This window comes from Nycticebus coucang, chromosome 24, assembly GCF_027406575.1.
Source record: "Nycticebus coucang isolate mNycCou1 chromosome 24, mNycCou1.pri, whole genome shotgun sequence".
Classification (NCBI taxonomy): domain Eukaryota; kingdom Metazoa; phylum Chordata; class Mammalia; order Primates; family Lorisidae; genus Nycticebus; species Nycticebus coucang.
Window position 1 is genome coordinate 29,494,535 of NC_069803.1, and position 17,431 is coordinate 29,511,965.

General features: G+C 52.1%; 1 protein-coding gene across 4 annotated transcripts in view; it reads left to right on the top strand.

Moving 5' to 3' along the window:
• GATA4 (GATA binding protein 4) overlaps positions 1-17,431 on the top strand; it is a 75,978-nt gene that overhangs the window by 16,790 nt on the left and 41,757 nt on the right. Inside the window, exons 1-2 of one of the 4 annotated variants that reach the window (XM_053578484.1) lie at positions 9,006-9,297; positions 12,732-13,771. In XM_053578484.1, coding sequence (XP_053434459.1) covers positions 13,159-13,771 — 613 coding nt within the window. In that variant the 5' untranslated portion in view covers positions 9,006-9,297; positions 12,732-13,158. Of the gene's footprint in view, positions 1-9,005; positions 9,298-11,688; positions 12,452-12,731; positions 13,772-17,431 lie in introns of those variants that run through there. The other 3 variants (XM_053578487.1, XM_053578485.1, XM_053578486.1) reach the window with 3 other exon arrangements.

Sequence of the window (17,431 nt, forward strand, 5' to 3'; positions counted from 1 at the left end):
ATTATCAACAACTCTGGGAAGAGGTAGAAGCAATCTTTTTCTCTTTCACACACCACTTTTTTTTTTTTCAGACAGAGTCTCACTTTGTCACCCTCAGCAGAGTGCAAGGCTGTCACAGCTCACAGCAACCTCCAGCTTCTGGGCTTAGGTGATTCTCTTGCCTCAGCCTCCCAAGTAGCTCAGACTACAGGCACCTGCCACAATGCCCGGCTATTTTGTTGTTGTTGTTGCAGTTTGGCCGGGGTTGGGTTTGAACCCGCCACCCTTGGCATATGGGGCCAGCGCTCTACTCACTGAGCCACAGGTGCCACTCAGCACACCACTTTTACTGAGGAGAAGCAGCAAAGCCATCCCACGGCCCAGGTAGTCAGTGGCTTTGGGGCTCTCCTGTGATGTCCACTCACACTGTAATTTCTGTAATACAGGTAACAAGTGTGTCTTTATCTGGCACAGAGACCAGACCACTTTCTTCCTGTTACCTGTTACCACCATTTGTGAGTTTCATGAACTATAGCTGAGTGTAGTAAAAATTGACATAAGAATCAGAGCCAGAGCAACTTATTCTGCAGACCTATTTTGAGAGTTGAATAGGAATAGGAAAGGCCAAGTTTTACCAAAATGTTTTTCCTTTAGTCCATTCAGAAACACAGTCCTACCCTCAGGGGCAAATTCAGTTTTCCCTCAAGGCCAGGCCTTGGCTTAAGTTTGCTGCATGGGACCAGCTGGAAAAAACCCAGACTCCCATGACTGACTGGGTCTCTCTGTTCCTCCTCACCCTTTCCCAGGAAGCCAGCAGATTGCCTGGGAGCAGCAGAGTTGTTAAAAGTGACTTAGCAATCCCCGACCTTCTGCTGTCTGGCTCTGAGCCCCTTAGGAGAGCAAGCTGGCTCTCACCCTGGACTGCTTCTCCCCCAGCCTCCTGCAAAACTTGAGTGAGCTGGTGTGCTCAAGGCAGGGACTGGAGCTGTACCCAGGATGGACCACTGGCTGCTCCTGTAGACCAAGGATGAGCAGTGGGGATGCTCAACCTTGGAAACTGGATCCTTCCTTTAAAAAGAAGTGCAAGGCTTTCCTTTGTGTATAAATCACCCTTCTAAAGTATTTGGGGTGGGAGTCACACAGGTACCAGGGATGTGGATTTGCACTGAAGATGGGACGAGGGCTGAAGAATCTTATCCTGCCCCAGCCACGCTCTGTATCCCCTCTGCTTTTATAAAAGTCAGATTTATTGAACTGCGATTTACATACAGCAAATTCCCTGTTTTGAGTGTACAGTTTTATGAGTTTTGACAATACACAAATTATGTAATCACCACCACAATTGAGATATTAGAATCATCCCAACACTCCCTCAAACTTCCTCTCCCCCTTTTAGTCAACTCTCTCCCTTCCCCAGCCCCTGGAAACCTCTGATCTGTTCTCAGGCCCTATGGCTGCACCTTTTCAGAATGTCACGTTAATGGATTTGGTTATAGCCTTTGGAGTCTTCTTTCACTTAGTAGAATGTATTTGAGCTTCATTCATGATGTTAGTTTTGAACTTCAGTCGTCTTTGGTACTGAGTAGCATTCTGTTGTGTGGCTGTACCTCAGTTTACCTATTCCTCACTTGAGGATCATTGTGTGTTTTCCAGTTAGGGGAAATTATGAAGTTGTAGGCTTTGAAGATACCAGAGATGTTCTTTTGTAGATTCTTCAACTCGTCTTATTCTGAGTCATATTGCAAAAGTACATTTTCTGAGCCAAATTCAAAGAATAGGGTGAGGATGTCACATTCCCTGACAAAAAGTGGCAGATGGAAGGATGTGTGTGTGTGTGTGCAGAGAGTATAAATTCAGAGTTTTTGAAGTGAAATAAAGACATGTTGTTCACATAGGGATTGAAGAATTGATCCCTTTTGACCATAAGGCAAGCTAGTCTGTTACTCTGACTGTTCTGAGACCCCAGCCCCATCAGGGAGAGTGCAGTATCTCCTGGAGGTACCAAGGGGGAGGAGCTGTGTTCTGCCCCTTGATAGGGAAGCCCGGTCCCTGTGGTGAGTGCGGTGCAGTAAGGGAGGGGTAGCATAAAGTCTGCAGGGACTGCAGCTCTTTATTTAGGTGATGATTATTCCATGTCACTCAGACCCTCTTCTTCCTGGCTTTTCTCTTTTTATTTCAGTGGCCCTTGACAATGGCTGTGCATTAGCACCTCTGCTGGAGAGGGATGGGGCAGTGGAAGACATTAAACTTCAACAGGGGAGCACCCCTTGTCCTTCCATCAAATACAAGGGCTTGACAATCCTGGGAGAAAGTTGAAACCAGCCACAAAGAAATGGGATTCAAGGATCATCCAGTTGGGCGGCGCCTGTGGCTCAAAGAAGTAGGGCGCTGGCCCCATATACCAGAGGTGGTGGGTTCAAACCCAGCCCTGGCCAAAAACTGAAAAAAAAAAAAAAAAAAAAAAAAAGGATCATCCAGTTATTATAGTCACTTAGCTCAGAATACAGTAAATACCATTTTGACAGAAAAAGAATAGTCTATAGCTACTCCAAGCTCTGTGCCTCTTCTTTGTTCCTTCTATTAAAAAGAAACCAATTATTTCTAAACAATAACTACCTCCCTGCTGGAGCTGCTAGGTAAGTGATAGGAAGAGAGTGACTGCTCTCTTCAGGCACCTGCTGCTGCCGGGTGGAAGGGGTGGTGGTGGGAGGGCTGAGGCCTGTCTGGAGTGGGTGCTCAAGGTGACAAAGGCCCCAGCCCCAGCACACAGCCCCGTCAGCAGATCCTGGACCCTGAGGCTCGCAGGGTGAAGCGCTGTTTTCGCACTTTGGCTTTGCGCTTCCTTGACACTTTCCTGTCTCCTGCTCAGCAGCGCCAGATCTTGGCGCCTGCCTGGGCGTCTTCCCCAACTCTGGGTCAGCTTGGGCAGAGGGGAAGGGAAGGATGCAGGGTGTTGGTGGATGTTCCAGCCACCATGGGGTGGGGAAGGGGCAACCTGTGTAGGTCTGGCAGCGAGAAGCAGCAGGTCTCTGCACCCCCAGATCCCTGATATGGGCACTGGTCCTGCTCTTGTTAGGACTCCAGCAGCTGTTGTCCTCATTGCTTTCCCTGGGAGCCAAGAAAAGGTGCCCCCTAGTGCGAGTCTAGGTTGGCCTCCTCCCTGTGTACCTCCCTCCCCTCCCATCCAGCCTGGAACCCTTTGTGGCTTGTCTCATTGGGAATCCTTTCTCTATCTTTGTCACCAAGTTGCTCACCACCCAGTTGGCATCCTTTGCCCGGGTCCTTTCTCTGTCTCTGGCCTCTCCCTGTTCCTGTCTGCTTTCTCTCTCTGCCTATTCCCCAGCTTTCTTTTTTTCATCACACGGTTCACCATTTAACACTCTATATACTTTAATCTATTTACTGTCCATCTTCCTCTTTTTTCCAAAAGTTAAGCTCCCCAGGACAGAATTTTTCTCTTTTGTTCCATGCTGACCACCCATGCCACTACTGTTCCTGGCCCAGAGTAGATGCTGGATAAATGTAGAATGAATGGATGGTGGGGGAGTGAATGACTGAGTCTCTGTCCCTCCTCCCTTCCTCGGGTCTGTCTTATTTTCCCAGCTTTCTGGTCTTTTCTCTCTCTGTCCTCTTCTTTGCCCACCTTCCTCTCTCTTTCCCCCCTTCTCTTTCTTCTTATTTCTGCTCCCCCTACCAGATCCCCAATTTTCTCTGTCCTGACATCTGACTTGATCCCTTGGTCCTTTCAGGATATATGGGTCTGGGCCTCTGCAAGAAAGATCTGGCACCTGGCATCCTGTCAGCCCAGGATCTAGTCACATCCCTCAGCTGAACCTCCAAAATCCTGTCATCCCTCCAGCCCTGTCATCCCTCCACAGCCATCCTGCAGCTTCAGGATCTAGTCACACACCCCCAGCTGAACCTCCAAAATTCTGACTGTGCTCTAGCCCCAGGGAAATGCCTCCTTCCCGAAGACCACAGGACCCAGGTAGCTCAGGGGTTTCCTTGGGGGGAGCCTAGACTTTGTCAGCTGTAGGCAACTGAGCTGGCATTAAACCCACAGTGGGGACTTGTACCACCCAGACTGGACTTCAGTGACCTAGTCTGAGAAATGATGGCAATGGTGCACACCTGTGTGCTGAACCCTGGAAAGGAACTTCTTTTTCTCCATCTCCCAGCAACTTTGAGAAACACCACCATCTTTGTAGTTTCAATCACTCAATTTACTTTTATTGAGCACCTACTATGTGCCTGCCACAGATGCTGCCCTCAGCAGAGTTGACTTCCTGAGGAGGAGGGAGTAAAGAGGTGGGTGGGGTGTGTGTGGACAACCAACCAGAGATAAATGAGTTTTTAACTCCAAGAGGGAAAAAGATCAATAATAAAGTAAATGCACATTTTACTTAGTCCAGGAATGTAAACCATGCTCTGGCTCTGAGCACTGTGACTTCAAAAGTCCCTAACTGGGGAGGAGAGAGGACCTACAAGGGAAAAAATTGGGTTTCATGTCACCCTGAGTGGCAATTTTAGTCCCCAAAGAGAAGAACCTTTCACAGCCCCTCCCCCCAAAGCCTGCGGGCTGGGGGTCGGGGGTCAGTAATTTCTGTTGCTGCCTTTTGCTGAGGTCCTTGGATGTGAAGGGGGTGAGGAAGCCAGGCTGGTGGCGGGAAGAGGGGCATCCTCACAGCCACAGCACTCGCCAGGTCCTCTGTCAACATTGTTCAGACTTGTGGGCACCCAGACAGGGTTTCAGGCCTGGCCGCGCCTGCCCTGGGATGTGAAGAGCACCCTCCCTGTTCACAAAGGCCCTGGCATCCGTCGCAAGCCCAGCAAAAATGTTCAAAGGCTCCTCTTCGTTTTTCTTTCCTTTCCCACAGACCCTTAGATTGAGACAGGAACTGTTTTTTTTTTTTAATGGCTTTCATTTTTAATGTCAGACATATTCACTAAAGACAACTTAGAATTTTTTAAAAAAGAACAGCTAACAAATACTTTGTGGTAGAAACCCGATATTAAATAAAATGGGAAAAAGAACTAAGACTCAGCAATCTACGATCTAGACCTACTACCTTCCACCAGCACCTCGATCGATCTGGATCCCTGTGTCCGTGTGACCGGGAGGATGGTGGCGCCTTCTCTCCCTCCCTCTAGCGTACTAATGCTGTCCCTCAGAGAAAAATGGAATTTGGGAGCGTTCTGTAATCTGGAAATGACTATAACCTGTGTCAGATTGTGTCTCGAACTGCGGGCTGCAGGGCGGGGAGCTCCAGGAAGCATTTGGGGAGATCTGCTGGGGAGAGGTCGGTTGGCTGCGCTTCGCGACACGGAATAGTATCTTTGAAAGCAGGACGATTAGAAACTGGGGCCTCCCCTATTCCTGCGTCGGTGGCCTGGAGGCCAAAGATGGATCAGGCGTGCGCTGTTTGGTTCTGGGGAGCGCGGCGGGGGTCTCCGTGGCTACTCTCGCCCCCTGAGAATTCTAGGTGCCCGAGGTGCTGACCTCAGGAAGTGAAGGAAAATAGGTCCACTCGGCCCAGCAGCTTAATTCGTTTTCCATTTTTCTATGGGCCAGACGCGCTCTGCCCTGCACCTTGGTTCTCGTGCTCAGCCTCGAGGCTTGTGAAGGGGGCAGACCCAGCCATCAGGGTGTCCGCCTAGGGTAGCTCAACACAGGAGAATTGTGCCACCTCTGGCGCCCAGACCCGGCAGGGGAATTAGAAGGCCGAGTGGGAACGAACCCGGCATTCGTTCCGCGCGGGTCACTTGGCACGTCTGTCCTCGGCGCACACTCCTCAGAGGAGCGTCCACATCTCCGGGGAATTCGTTCCACGGGATGAGGGTGACTTCTGTAATCCTCTCTCTGGTTCCTTTTTTTAGCTCTCTGGAGGTCTCTGGTTTTCGATTATATCTGGCGACCTTGGGGCCCCTCGATTTTTTTCGGGCGTTGCTTTATTCCTGGTGCAGCGGCCGAAACTGTGGGCCCAGACCTTGCGCTGGGTTTAAAGCGAACCCGCCTGAGTCTCAGCGCGAAATTGCGGGACTGCGGCTCAGAGACTCGCCAGTGTCTCTGAATTCCAGCATCCGCCGCGTATGTACACATAAAATTGATAACCAGAGTTCAGATTCTTCTGTACACCACTTGCAGCCTACAATTTTTCACTATTAGAGTAAGGACCAGCTCAAGCCCAAGAATCTTAATAGTACGATAAAAAACCCCAATTTATTCTTGTGTCCTGGAGATTTTTTTTTTTTAAGGGCACAGTAATTCTGAGTAATTCTTTCTAAAAATCTCAGAATGCAGGGTCCTTAGACCCAGGTCCTCAGTAAAAGCAGCCAAAGACGTTCACAGTGCTGGACTCTCCCCGTAGATTATGGGAAAGAGAACAGGAATGGGGTTGGGCCACCCTTCCCAGGCTAGTCCAAGGAACATCCTTCTCAAAAATAGCCAAGAGTCTGAAACTCGGAGCACCTACCCACTCCCCCCACCGCTTCCCAGTGGCCTCCCTGGGAGAGAGAGAAGCCTGGGAACCCAGAGAGGAGGCCGATAAACCTCCAGCCAGCGGGCCTGCGAGGCCTTGAAATGCTCTCCGCTCCTGGCAACGCTCTGCCTGGCGGTCCCTCTGGCCCAAGGAAGGGAGGGCTGGAGCAATGGAGGAGGCGGGAGAGCCGAGAGAGAGAACAAGAAAAAAGAAAACACCCCCAAAGAGCGGGCTGCCGGCCAACAACCCCTGGTCTGGCCTTGAGCCGAGGCCTTTGGGGAGAAATTTGGGGCGCTGGGCCCAGGCGAATGAGCCATGGCAAACAGACACAATTTTCTTAGGTGCCTTGTGGAGGAAGTGAATATTCCTGGGTCTCAAGAAACCAGGTTGCAGCCCACCAGGAGAGAGCCAGCTGGAGGCGTGGCGGGTACAGGACCCTTCTTGTGGGCCTGGCCAGAGCAGCGGCCCAGGGCATGTAGGGTTCCTTACAAACAAGCCCCTAACAAAATCAGGCTGGGTGGTCAGGGGTCTTAAAATAGCCACACAGAGCAGAACCTGTTATGCCCCCATCCTAAAGAGGAGGAGATTGAAGTTGGGGAGAGGTGTGTTTGTGTGTGTTTGTTGAGGGTTGGGGGTTGGGGGTTGAAGCTCGCAGCCGCAGTGTCCGGCACCTAGAGCAGGGTCCAGCGCAAGGCTGGCAGCAGGCGGTGTGGGAGCGGCCTGAGGTCTTGGTTGTGGGGAAGACTCTCAGATGGCCGTTGTGACAGAACTTAAGCCCCCAATCCCCTGGCTTGTTCCTAGGAAAACCCAGGGCCTCAACCCCAGACTCTGCCCTTTTCCTCCTCTGAGGGTCGCGTGGGAGGCATCTCTGGGACCCCAGGCAATGCTGGCATAAACCCCTGCGCAGGAAAGTGAGGCTGGCGGGGCAACTTCCCAGTCGCCCAAGTCCAGACTTTCAATTCCCCAGAAAGCCCTTGCTGTCCTTGGCTTTGTGCCTCTCTCGCTCCCTTGAACAAGGATAAGAACCCATTTTAAACAGGGCAGGGTTGTACCCTTCTCTGGTGCCTCCGAAGGTGCTCAGGTTGGAGGGTGCTCCGAGACCAAATCGCTTTGCGCCAGAGCCAGCCTCCAAGATCCTCAGAACATCCTCACTCTTAGGTTCCCCGGCCGAGGGTCGGTGGCGCCACATTCTGCTGGGGCTCGGGCTACGAGTTAGGGGGAGCCAGAGACGGGAGCCTAAGCACGCCGCCCCCAGCTTCCAGGGCGTCGAAGGGCTCAAGCGGGCGGCTGTCTGGGGTGGCTTGGGTGAGTCCAGGGGCGCTCAGGCCTCGAGCTTTCGCCTCGGGCCACCTCAATTTTTCTCCCCTGCTCGGGCCGCTGTGGACCTCCGTACATCTCCGTCTGGTTCAGGGAAGAGAATTCCCCGGCAGCTGCGCTTAGCTCTTCCTCCGGGATTTTCCTGAGAATCCCCAGGAGTTGGCCGTGATCCCACAGGGGGTTTCCTTCCAATCAGCCCCGCGTCCCAACCTCGTCCTTAGCGCCTGGGTTGCCCTCGCGCGGGATAGGAATCCACCACCGGTTTCCAGCTGCAGAAGTGGGTGTCTTTCCCGGTAGTATAGGTTCGCTCAGGGTGGTATTCGGGCCCCCTCCCCATCCCTCTAATCTGGTATCAGAAATCTGTACTACGAGAGGGAAACTGGGCCTTTAAAAAAAAAAAGTTTAACCGAAAGGGTGAGAGCCACCCGCCGGCTGTTATCTAGAGCTGAAGGCTGCGGTAATCGATGGGTTATTTTTACCCGGTAATAGGGCTCTGTGATTGCTCTATTAACCTTTAGACCTGTCTGAGGTACTCTCCGGCTCGCGGCCCAGCTGCGCCGGGGGCCCCAAGGCTCCAACCTGACCCCCTTCCAGCCCTTACTCCTGGGAGGGCACTACAGCCCCCGGAAGGGCCCTCCTCTCCACCCAGAGGCTCCCCTGGACTGCCGGGCTCCTCCAGCCCTCGCTGCGTTCCTGGAATTGGTGCAGCGGCTGCCGCAGGCTGCTGAGAATACCGAGAAAGATTAGTAGGGAAGCGTCCGCAGGAGATGGGAAGCGTCCCAGGAAGGAGTGTGCGTTTGCATAAATACATATAACTGAGAGCTGAAGCGGGCTCCGGGCGCCTCCGGAGCTGCTGGTGCTGCGCAGAAGGCACGAGGCAGGAGTGGGTGTCCGTGGGTGTCAGATTTTAGGAGCCAGTCCAGGTCTCCCGAACCTCCCCGCAGTCTGGGCTCGGGGCTGGGGTATCCCGCCACCCGGAAGCCTGCAGCTAGCGGAGCACCCGGGTGACCTGATGCCCCACGCGCAATCGGGAGTTGAGCCCAAGAGGTCACCTTCCCCTCTGTTAGCTCCGCCCCTCGCCCATCGAGGCTGGACCCGGACTGCGTAGGGGCGCGGTAGGAGGAGGGGAAGGAGAGAGGGAACTTCTTAGTAACGGTGAGCCTGGGCAAGATAGCTAACCGAATCGCGCTCGGCTGGACACTGGTGAAGACCTAGGCGTTTTTTGAGGAGATTCCTGAGCCTGGACTTTGCCTGCTAGGGGAGCTTTAGAGCAGCCCCGCAGCCGGGCGCCCGGCGGAGGTGCAGCCCAGGCCGCGCACCCCCGCCCCCGGACCTTGCACGTGACTCGCACCAGCCACTCAGCGCCCGGGAGCTGGAGCGCCGGGGCCCGGGGACGCAGCGGCGAGCTGGGGGACTCCGAACCCGCCCGCGCAGTGGCCGCGAGAGGCTTAGTCGCCGCCGCGGCTCCCAGGACGCCCAGGTCAGCGCGCGCCAGTTTTCCAGGAAGCTCAAGCCAAGGCAGGTAGCGATTTTTCCTCCACTTTTCTTGCTTATTCCTGCGATCCCCGAACTCGGAGCTCTTGGGCTCTGGGTTGCTTGAGGGTAGCGAAGGTGGGAGAGACATCGGTCACTCCTCTGCCCCAAATTTGGCCAAATCCAGTCTACCTTTGATTTTGGCCTTAGCACTTTACTTAAATCCAAGTGAGATTTGGGGGCAAAGCAGAAAGGGACATTGGAAGCTCGCTTGCTTTCTTTTGCGCGCTTGTGAACACTTGGAATCCCTGCCCCTGGATTCTCCTTCCCTTGTTTGCACCTCGCAGGCCGGGGCCTGTGTAGCGATGGTGGCCGTGTGAAGTCACCCTGACCGACTGACCCGGGACAGGCCACCCGCAGCTCGCTCGCGGAGGGGTGTAGACGGAGGGGGTATCGCGCCCCGTGCCTCTCCGCGGATGCCTAGTGCGGCCTGGGGCTGAGGACCCCCGGACGCGCTCAGAGGGCTGGCGGGGGGCGGCTTTTGAGTTGTTTCTGCCTTTTCTGGCGCCTTCTCCCTAACAGCACCACCTACTTATCCTGCTTCTGGGTGAAACCGGCCCAGGGCAGGATCCCGGGCGGGAAGCGGTGACGTCCCTGCGCCGGCCTCGGCTAGCTGCCTCGACCCACGGCATTATATCTCTTGGCTTTGGGCCGACGGGTCACTCTAGAGAGAGTGGGATACCCAGATGGTGAACTGCCACCAGGAAGAGAGAAGAGAGGGCCTGTGGTTGGGGAAGAGGGTGGCGAGGGACTGGTGGCCGGTGGACCGGCCCAAGCAGCAGGGCCGCGCTGCCAGGAAGGCTGGGGAAGGACGTTGGAGAAGTATTTCCTGTGCTTCTCAGAATAGGAAGGCAACCACGAGCAGATTTCGGGCTTTCAAAGACGAAAGGATTTATGAGGGCGATGGTGCGATGCTCCCCACACTTCTGGGTCTGCTCCCCAGCTGCTGGCAGCTTCGCTTTGCTGGCTGGTGTACAGCTTCTGTGCAGCAGGCCTAGACGGAGCCGAGACCCCGGCCCAGTGGAAGAGGAAGCAACGTCCTGTGAATGGTCGCGAGCGATTGGGAATATTTAGGGGCTTTCAATGCTCCCACTCTCCAAAATAGCTGGGGAGAGGGCTGTTGGTTAAATTATGAAAGCACAAAGCAGGTCCTGGCGGCCTGGGTGCGATTTGGGAGTGAGCTTGGATGGGGAACCAAAGGAGAAGGGAAACCAGGGCTCAGGCCAGACCTTTGCCGGCCTGGGGACCTGCCGGTCTCTCTGCAGGGACTGCGGGTTCAGGCCCAGTTACAGAAACTAGCAAGAGGCCTCCTAAGAGAATAATTTGTCTTCCCAGGAAGGTATAGAAGGGCATTTTCCCCACCCTCCCTTGTTAGTAATCCAACTCTGAGGTAATGTATCAGTCATGTGAAAAGGCAGAGAATGAAAGGCAAGTGTTGAATTTATAATATTTTTAGCATTTACCTTTTAAAGCCTTCAACTTAGTGCCAGTGTGTATACTGGAGGTTGGATGACAAAATTCCAAGTGTCGTTTCTGTCTTGAAATTACATTAGGAAAAAAAATAACATTATCTTTTAAAACGGCAAGAGTTGAGTATTACAAAAAACGACAATGAAATAGGTCAACTACCTGATTTAAAAGTTAAATATTGGATATTTTATTAAGGTAAACCTATGTGTTTACTTGTTGAAGCTCAGAGATTACTAGAAGGCATTAATTTTTAGCCTTTATTTTCAAAGGGAAAAGTTGGAGACTTTGGGTCAATATTTTTGTGTCCATTCTCTAACCAAATGTGCTAGAGTGAAACATCCACTAAACCAATAGTTTATCGTTATGTTTTAAAAAATAAATAATAAAGCATTTAGGACTAATCATGTGGGTATTGTATAATACAATTCCATTCCATTATTATTACTAGCGATGTTGCAAAAAACAGTGAAAAGCATTATATAGTGTGTTTTAAAGCTTCTATTTCCAGAATTTTTACAATAACTAAAGATCATTTATGATGATACTTGTTGCATCTGAGGAACTTTCTTATGGTGCCTAGAAATACAGTCAACTATTATTTAAAACATTCTTTGTTCCTGTTATAAGTGTTTTGCAAGTACTTTATATATATATTAATTTATAATCCTTACAATAATGTCACAAGATAGGTACCTTTAACATTTGCATATTGCAGATGAGAAAACTGAGGCTCAGAGAGGTTAACTAATTTGTCTAAATTATCCATTAAACTACAGAGCTTAGATTCCTTATATATATATATTTTTTCTTACATATAGTTCCATTAATAGCCTTGTAAGTCTACTATTAAATTAGAAGGAAACTTTAGAGGAATAGCTGCCTTTTCTTAAGGAGAAAAGTGGGAGTGCAGTGGACAGCCTCAAACTGTTGGAGCCTTACAGATCCCATCCCCTCCTCCACCCCATCTAACTGTACTTTGATCTTAGACAAGTTTCAAAACTTTCCAAAGCTCCAGTTCCCTCTTGTAAAATGAGAAGAGGCATCTTAATTTAGAGAAGTTGTGGAGAAAAGGGCCTGTAGCACAGCAGGTAATTTGGAGTACAGAGCTCTTATTTATCAGAAAAATTGCCTGGTAATATCAAAACACAGGATATTGGAAACCGTATAATCGGGTTCTACAAACTTCTTTCCCCAGCCATGCTCAGTAGTATTCTGATTCTGATCATGGCTCCTGTGAGTTGTTCTCTGAAGCAACCTTGTACACGCCTCTCACTTTGCTGGTTCTCAAATGCAATCTTCAAAATATCAAAAATAGAGCTTCGTATACATTTGTAGGATACACATGTAGCTCTTCTGATTTGACGTGGTATAAGGGGTTTCACTATACTTTTCATGAGATTTAGCAGCTACCATTGCTCATTCATAAACATTTAGACTAGTTTTGTTTTGTAAGATTACAAACAAAATTTTGTTATGCTGATGTGTTGCATAAAGTGTGTCTTTGTCCCCCCACCCCCACACCCCAAGTTTAAAGTTCTGTCTTGGTCGGGAATGCTTGGGGAATGGTAAGGAACAGAGGAGACCGACGCGGGCAAGTTCTGGGTCCCAGGCGCTCCACAGGAACCTGGAAGCTTTGGACTTATACTGTGGGGAAAATGCGCTTGAAGAACAAGGTGAAATTAAAGTCCTTCCTGGTAGACCGCGACCAATACAAAAATAATTGACCTAGATCACAACCAATAACAACTACTTGCCCCAGAACCGGGAAACCCCAAGTTTCCCAAACAAAGGCCTCCGCTTCCCGAGGCTCTGCCGGCCTTCAAAGCTGTCCCCTTCCGTGGTGGCGATTTCGTTTGCAGCGCGGGAGAAACCGCCAAACTTGAAGGGGGGGTGGACTCTGAAAGCTCCAGGATGAACCTCTCTCTCTCTCTCTCTTTGTCGTTGCTCCTGTAGGACCGCGGCTGCAGCGAGGCAGGAAGGAGCCGGCCCGCTGGACCCTGCGCTGTGCCCGCGCGCGTCCTGAAGGCGAGAACGAGACCTCCGGCGTCACGAGTGGGGACCCGCAGCCAAGCTCTGCCCGGGGTCCTCTGCCACGTGTAGGCTCTCCAGACCTCCAGGCCCTGGGGTGGATTCCACTTCCACAACAACCAAAATTTCAATGTGGGATGTTCCTGAGTAATCAAGAGCCTAGAATCTTTTGCTCCGTGCTGGATTTAAAACGCATGCATTTTTGAACAATTTGGGGCGTTTCCTTTGATTTTTGATCTTCGTTTTCGTTGACAGTTTCTTCCTACAAACGTTGCTGTCATTTTCTCTCCCCGCCTCGCTCCTTGACCTGCCAGGAAGAGCGAGGACTCCCCGGCGAAGAGCGCCCGGGGCCATGTACCAGAGCCTGGCCATGGCCGCCAACCACGGCCCCCCGCCCGGCGCCTACGAGACCGGTGGCCCGGGGGCCTTCATGCCCGGCGCCGCGGCCGCGTCCTCGCCGGTCTACGTGCCCACGCCGCGGGTGCCGTCCTCGGTGCTCGGCCTGTCGTACCTCCAGGGCGGAGGCGGGGGTGCCGCGTCCGGGCCCTCCTCCGGCGGCAGCGCGGGGGCCACCCCGTCGGGGGCCGGGCCCGGGACCCAGCAGGGCAGCCCGGGCTGGAGCCAGGCGGGAGCCGAGGGAGCCGCCTACACCCCGCCGCCGGTGTCGCCGCGCTTCTCCTTCCCGGGCACCACGGGGTCCCTGGCGGCCGCCGCAGCCGCGGCCGCGGCCCGGGAAGCCGCAGCCTACAGCAGCAGCGGGGCGGCGGGCGCGGGGCTGGCGGGCCGTGAGCAGTACGGGCGCGCCGGCTTCGCGGGCTCCTACTCCAGCCCCTACCCGGCCTACATGGCCGACGTGGGCGCGTCCTGGGCCGCGGCCGCCGCCGCCTCCGCCGCCCCCTTCGACAGCCCGGTCTTGCACAGCCTGCCCGGCCGGGCCAACCCCGCCGCGCGACACCCCAATCTCGGTGAGTACTGAGCGCGAGTTTGGGGGGGGCGGGAGCGGGAACAGAGACCACCTCGGGCCCCGTTTGGGTCTTTTAAGTTTTCACAAATGTGTGTTGGGTCTGGGGAAGGTGCTTGATGACATCGAGTTTCTAGTGAAAGCGAAGCAGTGGGGGCTGCGGCGTGCTGGCAGTGAGGGTGGTAGCCCGAGGACAGCAGGCTCTGCGGGAGGTCCGGCCGGCCAGGTCCCCTCCCTGGAGAGCGCGGCCTCCGCTCCGCCCCGACGTCAGGTCCGTCCCGCCCGCCGGTGCCGGGGGTCGCGCCAGGTGCTCGGTGACCGTGGGGCGGGGTAGGCTCGTGGAGAGCCAGTGGGGGACAGCCACGGCGGCCCCTGGGCTTCTGCTCCTGTTCTTTCGCTCCCTCCGTTGAGCCCACCCCTGGAAGACGATTACATTGGCTTGGACCTGAGATCTTCTGGGGCCATTTGGCGGCCCAGCTGGAGGGTCCAGGCGTGGCAGATGATCTTGTTGTTGGGGGTCTCACACCAGGAACAAAGGAGAGAGCAAAGGCGGTGGCCGGGAAGTGAGTTGACCCGGACCCGTGTGGCGGCGTCGTACAGGCGGCCACAGCCTGACACGCACCACCGAGGTCCGGGACCCCAGGAAAGCCGGAGGGGCTCCCCGAAATGCCCGAGTCGCTTCTGCACTTTGAGCCGCTTCTTCTCCCGGGGGCCGCGTTAGAAATAACAATCGTGAGGGCGCAATGTAATATTTCCATCAAACGTGGGACCTGGGAGGGATGTCAAGGCGTCCGACTTTCCGAGATCTGCAGATGAACCAGCTGAAGTCTGGGGAGACAGAACTCCAGGCTGGGAGAGGAAGGGAAGTGGAACCCCTATTTCAAAGGCACCACTGCGCCCCTCTTGTCCTGTGGGATTTCAGGAGGGGGCAGAGGCTCGGTTCCGACTGCCTCTTTTGGAGGAGGGGAAGCCCAGCCTTAATAAACCAAGTTAACATTTATTGACTACCTACTAAGTGCTAAATCCTTTTGCATCTGTTCTCACTTGGAATAGTAAAGCCTGTTGCTTCCAAGTTTCCAGTCTTGGGCCAGCTTGGAGAAGGGTCCAGGCTTTGAAGAGCTTTTAAATTATCCTTTGGCCCTGGGTGGCCAAGGGAGGTCTCCCAAGTCCAGCCGAATACACATCCCAGGTAAACTGATTAACCGTGGAAGTGGCGCCGAGACTGGGTCTGCGGCTCCGGCTCCTGGTGCCCTCCCCCCCTCGCAGGGGAGCCAGACAGCAGTCGGCAGGGAGGAGCCCCCGGCCCCGCGCGGCCTTGTGAGATAGCGCCCGAGGCGTCTCCATACAAAGCCGCCTGGGGGGGGGGGTGCTGGCCGGAGCGCTGTGGCTCCGCCTCAAAATCCCTGGGTCCCCTCCAGAACTCTACCTGAGTCCTTTGTCTTAAAATAGAGAGAAAGGGTCCCCATAGCTCCACTTCTTTTCACTTGGGGTCAGGGAGGAGGAGTTTGCTTTGTAAGGCCTACGATCTTGGACTCAGCATTTGGTATTTGATTTAAGTACCCAAAGATGGTGGGTACTTCCTGGTAGTCAGAGTTACAACCGCAGGGGTGTGTAAACAACCCCCCCCCTCCATAAAAAAATGAGAGCACAGTGAGAATTTAGATTTCAAAGTGTAAGTCTTACCAGGCAGGTGGGTGTTGTTGAATTTGGTGACAAATTCTAGTGTCAACAAATGGCAGTGGACCTCCAGGGAGCATCTTCTTGCTAAGAACTGCTGTCTCTCTGCTCTGTGCTCCTGACTTGGTGCTGCTTGAAGTCCCACCTGCAAAGACAGCATTGGGGTCTGACCTAGCAAGTAAATTTTCCCTTTTACACGTAACCAAGTGTTTTAAATGGCCAAGCCCTGAGAGGTGACATGTCATCTCTGTGAGGGAACATAAAGCATGTTAAGTTTGTAGGTGTGCACATGTTCAGCATACTTTGCAAGTGGCACTTACATAAAAGCAACCTATGTTAAAAGCAGTGTATGCAAACGTGCGCCTGACGTGTTTTCCCCATCCATGGTTCCTGTAAATGCCTGATATCTTCAGTGAGGACCTGTACCACAGGCCATCTGACGCTGGGGGATGGAAGGATGATGAGAACTGATTCCAGCGCTTTGTGAGGAGGGACTGCTGAGCCCTACAATGGCCGGAGGGTATGGTGGTGAGAGCACAGGCTTTTAAAGTTGGGCAAACCTAGATTCAATTCCAGGGGTCCCTGTGATCTTGGGTCACCTCTTTTTCTGCACAATAGTATCATCATAACTACTTGTACTGTTTGTCTTACATTCAAAGATTATTTGTGAAGTATTTGGCTTTGGCTCTTTATAAAAGATGGCTATTTTATTTTATTAAAGTCACTCCCTGTCATGTAGAGGGACCATTTTTTGTGGCTTGCCAAGGACTGAGGTATCTTTAAGGGCTTGGGATTTTTAGTGCTAAAACTAGGATAGTCCCCAAGGGACAGAAATGGCTAGACTTGAAAATGGGTAAATGTTCCCTTTTCTCCACATCCAGCCAACATCTCTGGTCTACTTCTACACTGCTGGTGGGAATGCAAATTAATACATTCCTTTTGGAAAGATGTTTGGAGAACACTTAGAGATCTAAAAATAGATCTGCCATTCAATCCTATAATTCCTCTACTAGGAAGACCAAAAATCACATTGTAACAAAGATATTTGTACCAGAATGTTTATTGCAGCCCAATTCATAATTGCTAAGTCATGGAAAAAGCCCAAGTGCCCATCGATCCATGAATGGATTAATAAATTGTGGTATATGTACACCATGGAATATTATGCAGCCTTAAAGAAAGATGGAGACTTTACCTCTTTCATGTTTACATGGATGGAGCTGGAACATATTCTTCTTAGTGAAGTATCTCAAGAATGGAAGAAAAAGTATCCAATGTACTCAGTCCTACTATGAAACTAATTTATGGCTTTCACATGAAAGCTATAACCCAGTTATAACCCAAGAATGGGGGAGAGGGAGGGGGGAGGGGCGGAGGGAGGGTGATTGGTGGGATTACACCTGTGGTGCATTTTACAAGGGTACATGTGAAACTTAGTAAATGCAGAATGTAAATGTCTTAACACAATAACTAAGAAAATGCCAGGAAGGCTATGTTAACCAGTGTGATGAAAATGTGTCAAACGGTCTATAAAACCAGTGCATGGTGCCCCATGATCGCATTAATGTACACAGCTATGATTTCATAAAAAAAAAAAAAAGAAAGAAAATGGATGAATGACTTACTGTTGCAGTTTGGTGATGAACTGAGAGGGAAGGAGGGAAAAGAGGGAGTTCTTTCCTCTGTGGGAGACTCTGTAAGTCTTCACCTAAGTGGGAGACTCTGTAAGTCTTCACAGAGTGGTGCCATCCACATTGCGTTTTGAGGAGTGAGTGGGAGTTTTCCAGGAAAAGAAAGCAGTAGTAAAAAATAAAAAGAAAAGATATGCCCTAATTTATGCATACACTGTACATACCATAAAATCATAACAACACAGTCTGGCTTTTGTATTAATAATGTATTTATCCCCATCGGTCGAACCATAAGACTAATTCACCCTTAACTCAGAAACTATTTATAATTTCAATGAGGAGAAATAAGAGGACAC